At 40.6% G+C, this 13,458-nt stretch overlaps 1 protein-coding gene across 2 annotated transcripts in view; it reads left to right on the top strand.

Annotated features, from left to right (window-relative positions):
- PCCB (propionyl-CoA carboxylase subunit beta) overlaps positions 1–13,053 on the top strand; it is a 100,391-nt gene extending 87,338 nt beyond the window's left edge. The window contains exons 11-15 of one of the 2 annotated variants that reach the window (XM_021678882.1): positions 9,097–9,204; positions 9,456–9,556; positions 9,957–10,055; positions 11,448–11,547; positions 12,735–13,053. In XM_021678882.1, coding sequence (XP_021534557.1) covers positions 9,097–9,204; positions 9,456–9,556; positions 9,957–10,055; positions 11,448–11,547; positions 12,735–12,856 — 530 coding nt within the window. In that variant the 3' untranslated portion in view covers positions 12,857–13,053. The remainder of the gene's footprint in view (positions 1–9,096; positions 9,205–9,455; positions 9,557–9,956; positions 10,056–11,447; positions 11,548–12,734) is intronic. The other variant, XM_021678883.2, reaches the window with a different exon arrangement.
- The last annotated feature ends 405 nt before the right edge of the window (positions 13,054–13,458 follow it).

Raw genomic sequence — 13,458 nt, 5'->3', positions numbered from 1 at the left:
TATTTTGTATGTTGAACCACTTCTGCATTACTGGAGTATATCCGACTTGATCATGGTATATAATCCTTTTTATAAAATAAATTTTATTTTTTGGAGCTCTTTAGTTTCACAGAAAAATTAAGTGAAGACTACAGAGTTCCCATATAGTATGCTCTGCTATCACACATGCACAGCTTACGTCACTATCAATATGTGGAACCAGAGGGGTACATTTGTTACAACTGATGAATGTACATTGACACACCAGGAGTTTCTCTTGTTCTGCATTCTCACCAGGATTTGGTCTTGTCAGTCAGTGTTCTGGATTTTGGCCATTCTCATAGATGTGTATGTATCTCATAGATTATGTATCTCATAGATGTATCTCATTTTAATTTGCATTTCTCTGATGACATGATGTCGAGCATCTTATCATGTGCTCATTTGCCATCCGTATGTTTTTGTTTCCTTTGGTGAGGTGTCTGTTCAGATCTTTAGTCCCTCCCCCCCTTTTTTATCTTTTTTTTTTTTTTTTTTTTTTAAGATTTTATTTATTTATTTGAGACAGAGAGAATGAGATACAGAGAGCATGAGAGGGAGGAGGGTCAGAGGGAGAAGCAGACTCCCTGCTGAGCAGGGAGCCCGATGCGGGACTCGATCCCGGGACTCCAGGATCCTGACCTGAGCCGAAGGCAGTCGCTTAACCAACTGAGCCACCCAGGCGCCCCCCTTTTTTATCTTTAGCTCATTTTTAAAATCAGGTTTTCTTTTTCTTTTCTTTCTTTCTTTCTTTTTTTTTTGTTTTAAGATTTTATTTATTTGACAGAGACACAGTGAGAGTGGGGAACACAAGCAGGGGGAGTGGGAGAGGGAGAAGCAGGCTTCCCACTGAGCAGGGAGCCCGATGTAGGGCTCGTTCCCAGGACCCCGGGATCGTGACCCGAGCTGAAGGCAGATGCTTAACCGATTGGAGCCACCCAGGCGCCCCTTAATCAGGTTTTCTTATTGTTGAGTTTTAAGAGCTTTCTGTATACATTAGATAGCAGTTCCTTTATCACATGTATATTTTGCAAATACTTTCTCCCAGACTGTGGTTATCTTTTCATTTCTCTAGAAAGTGTCATTTGCAGAGCAGAAGTTTTTAATTATAATGAGGTCAACTTATCAGTTATTTTTTTCATAGATCACGCCTTTGGTAGAAAGATTCCACCATACCCAAGGTTATTTGTTTTTCTCCTATGTTATCTTCTAGGCGTTTTAGAGTTTTGTGTTTTATATTCAGGTCTCTAGATCCATTTTGAGTTAATTTTCATAAAAAGTGTAAGGTCTGTGTCTAGATTAATTCTTTTGCTTGTGGACATGAAGTTGTTCCAGCACCATTCGTTGAAAAATGATCTTTCTTCCATTGTATTGCCTTTGTTTTTTAATTTTTATTTTTTTTGGTCAAAGATCAGTTGATTACATTTATGTGGGTCTACTTCTGGTTTCTCTGTTCTGTTCCATTGATCTATTTGTTTGTTCCTTCACCAGTACCACACGTCTTGATTACTTAGCTTTATAGTAAGTCTTGCAGTTAGGTATTGTCAGTCCTTCAACTATATTTTGTCCTTCAATATTGTGTTGGCTGTTCTGGGGTTTTTGCCCCTCAATATACTCTTTAGAATCAGCCTGTCAACATCCACTAAATAACTTGTTGGGATTTTGATTGGAATAGTGTTATATCTAGAGATCAAGTTGGAAATACCTGACCTCTTGATGATATTGAGTCTTCCTATCCATAAACATGGAATATGTCTCCATTTATTTAATTCTTCCATTTTGTTCATCAGAGTTGTATAGTCTTCCTCATATAGATCTTATAATGTGTTTTATTAAATTTATGCCTCTGTATTTCTTTTTTGGTTAGTGGGTGCTAATGTAAATGGTACTGTGTTCTTAGTTTCAAATTCACTACTGGTATATAGGAAAGTGATTAACTTTTGTTTATTAACTTTGTATCCTGCAACCTTGTTATAATAGCTTATTAGTTTCAGCAGTGTTTTTGCAATTCTTTAGGGTTTTCTACATAGATTATTAGGTTATCTGTGAACAAAGACAGTTTGAGTTCTTCCTTCCCAGTCTGTGTACCTTTTGTATATTTTCTTGTTTTATTGGATTAGCTAGGACTTGCAGTACAGTTTTGAAAAGTAGTGGAGAGGGGGCATTTTTGCCTTGTACCTGATCTTAGTGGGAAAGCTTCTAGTTTTTCACCATTATGCATGATGTTAGCTGTAGATTTTTGGTTAGATGATCTTTATCAAGTTGAGAAGTTGCCCTTGTAGTCCTAGTATTGCTTTTTCTCTATTTACTTACATGTTCGTGTGATTTTTCTTCTTTAGCCTGTTGATGCAGTGGATTACATGAATTGATTTTCAAACGTTGCATCTGCCTACCTGTGATAAATCCCACTTGGAAGTGGTATATAATTATTTTTATAACATTGCTGGATTTGATTTGCTAATATTTTGTTGAGGATTCTTATGTCTGTGTTCACGAGAGACATTGGTCTGTAGTTTTCTTGTAATGTCTTTGGTTTTGGTAATAGCGTAATGCTGGCCTCATAGAAGTACTTAGGAAGTATTCCCTCTGATTCTGTCTTCTGGGAGAGATTGTAGAGAATTGGTATAATTTCTTAAATGTTTTGGAGAATTCACCAGTAAAACTTTCTGGGCTGCATTTGTTTTTTAAATCACATAAGAAATAAAAAAATGGTATTACAAATCAAAAATGTGGAGTGCCTGACTGGCTCAGTTGGTTAAGTGTCTGTCTTCGGCTTGGCTCATGATGTCAGGGTCCTGGGATCGAGCCCTATGTTGGGCTCCTTGCTCCCCGGGGAGCCTGCTGCTTCCTCTCCCTCTGCCTGCATCTACCCCTGCTTGTTTTCGCTCGCTCTCTGTCAAATAAATAAATAAAATCTTAAAAAAAAATATATATAATACTGGCCTTTACATTTCCCCATGTGGTTACCTTTACTAGAGATCTTTATTTCTTCATACAGTTGTGTGGTACTGTCTAGTATTTTTTTCATTTCAACCTGAAGGATTCCCTTTACCATTTCTTGCAGGGGAGGCCTAGTGGTAATGAACTCTTCAGCTTTGATCTTGGAATGTCTTACTTTGTCCCTCATTTTTCAAGGACAGTTTGCCAAACATGGAGTTCTTGGTTGACAGTTTTATTCTTTCAGTGCTCTAAGTCATCCCATTGTCTTTTGGCCTTCATGGTTTTTCTACTCAGAAATCAATTGATAATCTTACTGAGGATCTCTTGTATATGGTGAGTCACTTCTGTCTTGCTACTTTCAAGATTCTGTCTTTATCTTTTAGTAATTTGATGATAATGTGGCTCAGTGGGGGGTCTGTTTGTGTTCTACTTAGTTTCTTGGATTTGTCGCTTCATGTTTTACATAAAATTTGGGAAGTTTCTGGACATTATTTCTTCAAATAATCTCTGTCCCTTTTTTCTCTTCTCCCTCTGGTGTTGCCTTGCTGCATATGTTGGTTCAAATGATGGTATTTCATAGGTCTCTTAGTTTCTATTAACTTCATTTTTTCTTTTCTTTTTGCTCAGACTGGATAATTTAAATTATCTTCAGGTTTCCTGATCCTTTCTTCTGTTTTCTCAAATCTGCTATTGAACCCCTGTAATTTTTTTTTTTTTCCCAATTATGGTAGTTTTCAGCCCCAGAATTTGTTTGGTTTCTTTTTATGATTTCTTTCTTTTTGATATTCTCATTTTGTTCATACATTGTTTTCTGATTTTTAAATATCTTTGTTCATGTTTTTCTTTGCGTCTTTGGCCATATTTAAGACAGTTATTTTAAAGTCTTTGTTTAGGGGCATCTGGGTGGCTTAGTTGGTTAAGCGTCTGCCTTCGGCTCAGGTCATGATCCCAGGGTCCTGGGGTCAAGTCCTATGCTGGGCTCCCTGCTCTGCGGGGAGCCTGCTTCTCCCTCTCTGCCCTCCCCTCCAACTTGTGCGTGTGCTCTCTCGTGTTCTCTGTCTCTCTTTCTCTCAAATAAAATCTTAAAAAAAATAAAGTCTTGGGGTGCCTGGGTGGCTCAGTCAGTTAAGTGTCTGCCTTCGGCTCAGGTCATGATCCCAGGGTCCTTGGATTGAGCCCCAAGTCAGGCTCCCTGCTCTCTGGGGAGCCTGTTTCTTCCTCTCCCTCTGCTTGCCACTCCCCCTACTTGTGCGTGCACGTGCTCTCTCTCTCTCTCTGTCAAATAAATAAATAAATTTTAAACAAAGTCTTTGTCTAGTAAGTTCAGTGTCTGGGCTTCTTCAGGGACAGATTCTATCAATTTGTTTGAGTGGCTGTTTTCCTGTTTCTTTGTAAGCTTTATTATTTTTTGTTGAAAACTAGACATTTGAATATTGTGGTAACTCTGGAAATCATATTTTCTTTCCTAGGTTTTGTTGTGGTTGATCATTGAATGCTGTAGTAGTCCATTTGTCTAGTCACTTTTCCTGATTATTTTTGCAGACTATATTCCTTGCTGTATGTGGTCACTGAAGTTTCTTTTTCCTTAGCTTGTATCCAGCTGGCGTTTTGACAGAGATATCCTTGAACACCAGGTGCTAAAACAGACAAACAAAACACCTCTTCTAGTCTTTGAGAATTGGCTCTGTGCTGGGGCTCTTCTTCAACACTTAGCCAGACTTAAACTGAGCTTAGGGATCAGCCCAAGGTTAACTCTTAAGATCTTTGTAGGTTATTTGTTTTGTAATATGTTTTCATTTTCATTCATCTTCAGGTATTTCCTTTTCTCAGGTCTTTTCTGAGCATGCATCTGGTTCTAGGCATATCTGTGTCTTTCTGAACTCCCCTGTATACATAGATGAGTGCCCTAATTTCCCAAAGAAACTGTTTTTTTTTTTTTTTTTTTTTCCTCCTAGGCCTTAGGTGATTGAAGCATAATCTTTTGCCTCAGATATCTGCAGATTGTTCCTTTGTTTTTGAACAATGTCTGCCACTTTTCTGGCCTGGGTGAGTTCCAGGTTAGGCGAAACAGATGAAAGTCCGTCTTTCAGACAAGTTAAAACAGACCTATGTGATAATTTGTGACTGAGGTCTTCTCTAGAACTAGGGAGAGTGTGGGGCAAGTGTAATTAAGAACACAAACAAGGCTTTACTACTATTTTTAAGTTGCCTTTTTTCTTGATTTTCTTTTGATTGTTGTAAACCTTCACTTATTCCAGAGTTTCTGCTTGTTTTGTTATGTTTCTGTTGGAGGATAGGAGGTTGGAGCTGCCCACTCCACCATTTTGTTGTTTAAAAAAAGTGTTTAAAGTCAGGAATTCACACCTGTTGAAAATTGTATTTTGTTCCTCCAATAAGTTCATAACTGTCCATACATTATTTTAGTTTCTCCTTTTAGCTTTGTCAGTCCCTGGCACAGTCTTTGTCAGTCCCTGGCACAGACTTCACATGGTTTCTTGTGTCTGCTTTAAGATCTTTCTCAACCCGTGACTACCTCTGCAGGTACAGGTTGACTTTCATAGGCTCACTTTTTAAGAAACTGCTTTGCTTGTCCTGGAAATTTTCTCTATAAATAGCCAGGACGTCTATCCCAGGGGCCCTCCCCAGGTCTGGCTGGAGCCTGAACACTTGATTCCATTGTGGTTCCTTGACTTCTCTTTTTCTTGGCTTAAAAATTCTTTGTGATGTTTATGGAGGGCAAGATGTGGAAGTTCAGTAGGTTACTGCTTTTTTGAAGAAAGCTTTGTTTTATTGACTTCTTCATTCCCTGTACTAAAAGCCCACTTCAGAGGCTCAGATAGGGAGCTTCTGTTCTGGTTCTCATTTTTTCTTATAGGAATTAGCCAAGGCTCTTTGGACACTCTCTGGGTGCCAGGCTCTCTGTACAGCCCTGGGACTAGGCCTAAGATGCTAAGACCAGGCCTCTGGACATGGGACCCATTCCGTGGCAGCTTGGGGCTGCAGGTTTTCCATTTCTGTTCATTTCCCCAATGATTACATACTGTTTTGCTTGTCAGTGCTCATCTTTCTTTTCAGTTTGATTTTGAGTGTAGCCTCTGGGTACTCTTTGCAGTTTCTTAATTGAGAATTGTTTTTTTTCTAGGACTTATCACTCAGATTCTTTATTTCAGATCATTAACATAGATTTTGAATAGAAAGGAAAGAAAGGAGATTTAAAACATTTTTCTTTTATTGAGTTATAATTTACACACAATAAAATATACAGCTTTCAAATGCTCATTTTGATAGGTTTTGACAATTTGACAATTGTATACAACCTTGTTATCACTGTCCAGAACTAGATATAGAACATTTCTGTCATCTCAGGAAATGCATTTAGCAAGAGAGAAGTTTTACCTGTTTTTCTTTTCTGAGTTGTTTCTTTTTCATGATTTCTAGCATTCTTTATATATTTTGAATGTGAGTCCTTTGTCAGATATGTGTATTGCAAATATTTTTTTCCTGATTAGTGACTTATTTATTCAGTAAATTAATGGTGTCTTTTGACTCACATTATTTTATTTTATTTTATTTTATTTTTTTAAGATTTTATTTATTTATTTGACAGAGAGACACAGCGAGAGAGGGAACACAAGCAGGGGGAGTGGGAGAGGGAGAAGCAGGCTTCCCGCTGAGCAGGAAGCCCAATGTGGGGCTCGACCCCAGGACCCCGAGATCATGACCTTAACGAAGGTTAAGGCGGATGCTTAACGACTGAGCCACCCAGGCGCCCGATTGACTCACATTATTTTAAACATCTGATGAAGCCCCATTTATCAGTGTTTTTTATTTATGATTAGAGCTTTTGTGTCTTTTCCAAGAAATCTTTGCCTACTACAAGGGTGCAAAGATAGTCCAATATTATTGCCTAGTTTTGTAGTTCTGGGTTTTATATTAAGGTCTGTGATCTATTTTGAATGGATTTTTGTATATAGTTTATAGTGTGAAACAGTCTAATTTCATGTGTGTGTGTGTTTTTTTTTTTTTAAGATACAGATAATTGTTTCATCACCATTTGTTAAGAAGACTTCCTTTCCACATTGAATTGTTTTGGTGTCTGGTCTAAAATCAGTTGTGTGGTTCTATTTCTTCACAATGTATCCTGTTTCATTGTCATTTTGTCTGCCTTTATGCTTTTGCCATATTGCCTTGATTATTGCAGCTTTGTAGTTCTCAGTGGTTCTCAACTTGGGGTACTATCAGGATCCTGGGGACATCTGACAGTGTTGGAAACATTTTTGGTTGTCACAGGTGTGGATTCTGGGGGGGGGAGTGGGTGCTACTGGCATCTTGTGGGTGGAGGTCAGAGATGCTGCTAAACATCCTATACACACAAGACAAACTCCGACAACAAAGAATTATCCAGTCCAAAATGTTGTTAGTGCTGAGGTTGAGAAACTGTGCTTTGTAAGTCTTGGAAAGTCAACTAGTGTAAGTCTTCCAATTAAAAAAAAAAACTGTTTTAACTATTGTTTCCTTTGTATTACCATTTGAATTTTAGAATCTGCTTATCAATTTCTATAAGAGAATGCCTATGATTTTGACAGTAATTGCTTGAAAATATAGGTCTGTTCAGTATGCTAGCTTAGTAAACTTTAAATCTAAGATAATTAAATAGTATATAATATTTAATAGTATACAATTAATTATAATTATATAACAATATATATTATTCATTCATTATATATCATTTTATATTATTAATATCCATTAATAATTAGTAATATTTAATAGTATATAATTAAAATTGAAGACAATTAGAAATTTAGTTTCTTGGTTGTAGTAGCTGTATTTCAAGTGCTTAATAGCTCTAGTGACTATCATGTTGAATAGTACAGTCAGAGAACATTCCTAGAAAGTTCTTTTGACCAGCACTGGTATAAATCACTTTGGGAATTTACCCATTCTTCTGATCCATGGGTGTATAAGTGTTTTTTTTTTTTTTTTTTTTTTTGTAGATACTCAAATTATGAAAATTCCACTGTACTCCTAGGCTACTGCTAGCTTTTTTTTTTTTTTTTTTTTAAGATTTATTTTTTTTAGAGAGCAAGCGTGTTGGCAGGGGGGGGGGCAGTGGGAGAGAAAGAGAGAGACTCTCAAGCAGATTCCGTGCTCAGTGTGGAGCCAACACCAGGGTTGATCTCATCACCTGGAGATCATGACCTCAGCTGAAACCAAGAGTTGGTTGCTTAATCGACTGAGCCACCCAGGTGCCCCACTGCTAGTTTTGAGTTGTGACTGAATATTGAATGTTGTCAGATCTTTCTTTCTATTGAGAAGACTATATGGTTTTTCTCCTTTATTTAGTATAATTTCATTGGTTTTCATGTGTTAGATCAACTTTGACTTCTTGGGATAAACCCCATTTGATTAGGATGCGTTTGTGTTTTTATATATTGCTGGATTTGATTTGGTAATATCTTAGGAATTTTTGCATCTGTGTTCATAAGGGAGTTTGGTCTCTATTCTTAAGATGTCCTTATTTTGTTTTGGTATCAGGGTAATGTGGCTTCATGCAGTATGTTGGGAACTATTCTAGGAGAGGAGATACACTAGTAACTGAGCTCTTACTCTGTGCCACTTTACAGATACCATCTCCTTTAATCCTTACAACTATGGTAGGAAGTAGTAACATCCCAACTTTGCAGGTGAGGAACCTCAGGCTCAGAAAGGTTAAGTAAATTCCCAAGGGCACATAGGTATAACTGGTAAGCCAGAATCTGATTCCAAGCTACGGGGAGTCTCTAAGAAGAGCAGCCCTTGAATGATACCTCCCACTATTGGTTCTATGTGGGGAAGTCAGGCTGTACCCCAGGTGGCAGCAGTCCTTCAGCTTATGAGGCAGAGTCTTGCTGCCTGCAATAGGCTGTGCTCCCAGCAAGAGAGCCTGTGCCCTCAGAGCTGAGGCCACTCCTGAATGGGTTCTCCTGTCTTCCCTGTTTTTCCTGGAGTGTAAGCGTTCCCCTTTACATTCCCTGATGAGGAAACTTTGATGCCTCCATAAAAATCAGCTCTGGATGGTTGCTGAGGGTACAATCCCATGTGGGTGGAACTGGAAATTGCCCAGAAGCTCAGCATGGATAATCCCTCTCATTCTAGGATGTTTGGATATTAATTCATCTGTGAAAGGGGCTCGTTTTGTCCGATTCTGTGATGCATTCAATATTCCACTCATCACTTTTGTTGATGTTCCTGGCTTTCTGCCCGGTAAGTCATTGACAGAAGTGGGGGCTAGGAGAGGTGGTTTTGCCCGGTAAGGCACCCACTTTATTTGGAGGTTTTCTTGGAAAATTCTCTAAGGATTTGTGACATCTCTGTATTCTAGGTGTCTGGAAGATGGGCTGTGGGGTAGGGGTGGCTCTCGGCCCTTTGGGGAGCAGGGGAAGACCTCATAGCTGAGAGTGGCAGTCAAACCTTGTGAGTACTTTTGTATCTAGTTACTCTTCCTCATGATCTAGGCACAGCCCAGGAATACGGAGGCATCATCCGGCATGGTGCCAAGCTTCTCTACGCATTTGCTGAGGCAACTGTACCCAAAGTTACAGTCATCACCAGGAAGGTGAGGAACTTGTATCAGAGGCTGGGAGTCCATTCCTGGCAGCTTGGCCATGTTTGGAGGTCTGGCCAAGAGTTTCAGGAGGGCTGGGAAAAGGAGTATACCTTGCTCATCCTTAAATAGATCTTTTGAGGGCAGCATTTTTATGTCGATGGTCATGTCTGGGAACTGAAAGCATTAGTGGGAAAAAGCCAGAAAAGACAGTGAACATAAACTGTGAAAGGCCTCTGGGTTGTGTCCAGGTATTCTCAGCTCTGGCTTCCTGGCCTCAGAGACATTGGGCCTTCAGTAGCCCAGGAAGGCTCTTCTCTTTTTGTCCTCATTTCACTTGGCTTCCTAGGATGTTTCAGGGCATGATCTGTTTGATTTAGGCTCTAACATTCAGCATTTGGGTCTGTTCCAGGCATATGGTGGTGCCTATGATGTCATGAGTTCCAAGCACCTTTGTGGTGACATCAACTATGCCTGGCCTACAGCAGAGATTGCAGTCATGGGAGCAAAGGTGAGGGCTTCTAGCTTTCCCTTTGCCTGGGTCCGGGTACTGCACTGTCCCAGCAGGAGCTCATAGGTGGGAAATGTTGGAGAGAGGCTAGGACCCCTCGGATGGGCCAGGATTCCACGGAGTTGGGGCCTAGACCTTGAAAAGTCTCCCACCTTGAGCCCAGGGCCAGCTCTGGCTCCTGTCCTGCACTCATACTTCAGGCACATGCTGGTATCTTCATGCTCAGGGTGAGAGGCCCCTGAGGGGGTTTTGAGATTATCAGTAAAGGGGAAAGGGTTGAGTAAGCTGAACTAGACTTTGGGAGGATTGGATATTGCCTGTAACTCCATCTCCTCTCTTGGGGTAGGGGGGTAGGGGGGTGGGGTGGCTAGAGCCATTCCTTCTAGCCCATAGAAGCTGAACCGTAGTTCTGACCCCTGGTGACCCCTGGTGACTTGCCCTGGTGGGCAAGGTATAGCAGTGCTCCACCTTATCCATATAGGGCATGCTCCAACACCCCCAGTGGAGGCCTGAAACCAGGATAATACCGAACCCTATATATTGCTTTTTCATATATTTACTTATGATAACGTTTAATTTATAAACTAGGCACAGTAAGAGATTAACAATAATAAAATAGAATGATTAAAACAATATGCTGTAATAAAAGTTGTGTGAATGTGGTCTCTCTCTCAAAATATCTTGTACTCACTCTTCTTGTGATGTGAGATGATAAGATGGAGTGAGGTGAAGACCATAGGCACTGATGTCAGGAGGTTTATCTGTCCTCTTCTGGAGTGTGGTTGATCCTGGGTAACTGAAATTGCAGATGAGCAGGGACTGCTGTACTTCTGTTGCATAGTAGCCTGGTCCCCACTCCTTTCCTGCTTTGAAACAGCTATTGGGATTGTACCAGATAACTCCCTTGACTCTCCCCATAGCTGACTTTTAGGGGTTCTCAGGTCAGGGCTCATCTTTTAGTCCTCTCTGTTTCTATATTTGCAGTCCAGTGTGTCTGCCTTTGGCCACTGAATTGTGTACTCAGGATAAGAAAAAAGGAAAACAGCATTTGACTTCCCTTGATGCAGGGGACCATGGATCTAACAGTGGAAAACAGGCCAAACATCTTGGCCTCAAAGAAGGATAGATGCAAGTGGACGGAGTAGGATGGAATTGGGTACACAGGCTACTGGCTTTGCCTGGCTGCCTGTCGTTGGGGCCACAGCTGAACGTCCCATCACATAGCCCTTAGAATCATGATGGTTGACTCCAACAGTGCTTACCTCTAGGCCCTTCTCTCCAGAGCACTTTGATTTACCACGAAGTTCACAACCACACACTGTGATAGTGAGTTGAGGGAGGTCTACCCAGGTTGGGACTGCCAGTTAAATTCATTAACTACTCTCATGACAGGGTGCTGTGGAGATCATCTTCAAAGGGCATGAGAATGTGGAAGCTGCTCAGGCAGAGTATATCGAGAAGTTTGCCAACCCCTTTCCTGCTGCAGTGAGAGGTAGGGACTGTGGTGGGGAGGGCAGCATTGGTCATTTGCTGGGTCACTTGGTCATTCTTTGATTCCCAGAATCTCACATAACTGTCCTTTGCTCTTACAGTTGAATCTGGAGACGAGTGAGGGGTGGGCTTGTCCCTGGGCAGTCATCACTTAAGGACGGTATATATGCTGCTTTGGTAACCAGGATCAAAACAACATTGCTGAAATGGCTAAATTTCTTAGTGTTGTTCCAGTTACCTAAGTATTGTGTAAAAACCCAATCTAAAACAGAGTGGCTTAAACAACCAGCTTTTTTTTTTTTAAAGAATTTATTTATTTGAGAGAGAGAGTGAGAAAGAGCACGAGGTAGAGGGAGAGGGAGAAGCAGGCTCCTTGAGCAGGGAGGCTGACATGGGGCTCGATCCCAGGACCCTGAGCCAAAGGCAGATGCCCAACTGAGCCACCCAGGCACCCCCTCCCCTTTTTTTTGCTCATGTTTCTGAGGGTCATCAGTTTGGTCTGGGCTCAGTTAGGTGGTTCTTCTGCTGGTCTTGCCTGGGATCAATCATGCAAAGATAGTGAATTGGTAGTTTGGGGCTGGATAGTCCAAGATGCTTCACTTACATGGCTGCTGTTGGCTGTCCGCTAGACTCTGCACATGATTTCTTATTCTTAAGGAGGTTACTTCACACTTGGTGGTGTCCTGAGGGCAGCAAGAGGGTAGGAGGGGAAGCTGCAAGGCACCTTGAGGCCTAGGTTTTGAAATTGCACAGTATCACTTCTGCCACATTTTGTTGGCCAAAGCAAGTCACAAGGTCAAGTGAGGAAATTGAATCCTTGATGGGAGTTGTTGTGAAATCACATCTCAGAGGGGCTTGTGTTACAGGGATAGGAGGAAGTGTAGTGATTTTTGAAAATACAAATGTATTTTCTTAACTTTTATTTCCTGTTGACTTCATCTTGGCAGGGAGGGGATCAGATTTCATTTTCTTGCCAAGTGCTCCTAGGACAGAAGTTGGGGCCCTGCCAGAGGAACAGGGATGCTCCTAGGATGCAGGGGAAGGTTCACAGGGTCCTTGCCCTCTTATAGTAACTTGGGTCCTGCTCACACTGTCGGCCCCAGAGATGGTGCCCAGGCTGAACACAGATTGGGGGGTGGCATTATCTGGGGATGCAGATGATCTACTTCCTTTTCTGTGCTTCACCAGGATTTGTGGATGACATCATCCAGCCTTCCTCTACACGAGCCCGAATCTGCTGTGACCTGGATGTGTTAGCCAGCAAGAAGGTACAGCGCCCTTGGAGGAAACATGCAAATATTCCATTGTAAACGAATCAAAGGATAATAAACCAAGAGCCAATTACTGCCTGGCCATTCGTACCCATCCCTGCCTTTTGCAATCACGATACCTGGAAATATAAATACCAGTAATTACTTGAAATGGCTGTTTATTAAATTCTAGGAAGATTTCATTTATGCCTTACTGTAAAATTATTTGCTTTATTAAAAATTTGTTTTAACTGGTATTTTTTGAGCAAATCTTTTTTTATGGTAGAAATCTGAAAAATCAAGAAAACCGTACATAGAGTATTATCACTTAGAGCTGACCCTTACTTGACACCTCTTGTATTTTTTTCCTTTTTCCCCAGATTTTTTTTTTTCTCTGTAGGTGAAATAAGCAGCTTTTAGGGCAAAGTACTTAACTGCTTAGGCTTCAGTTTCCTTACTTTTAAATATTTAATAATGTGCCCTTAATTCCTCTAGGAATTGTTGAGGATTAAATGAGATGTTTGCAGTTGTGTCTGGCAGAATGGATGCTAGGTAAGCTGTAGTACTCTATATTAGGTGCTTTTTAGAAATGTGTTCTCACATTTTAAAAAACTTATTTTGGAAATTTTCAAACCTGTAGAAATGTTGCAAGAGTGGTATTT

This window comes from Neomonachus schauinslandi, chromosome 1 (genome assembly GCF_002201575.2).
Source record: "Neomonachus schauinslandi chromosome 1, ASM220157v2, whole genome shotgun sequence".
Lineage (NCBI taxonomy): Eukaryota > Metazoa > Chordata > Mammalia > Carnivora > Phocidae > Neomonachus > Neomonachus schauinslandi.
The sequence above is the reverse complement of the archived record's forward strand: the minus strand, read 5'-3'. Positions and strand labels throughout refer to the sequence as shown.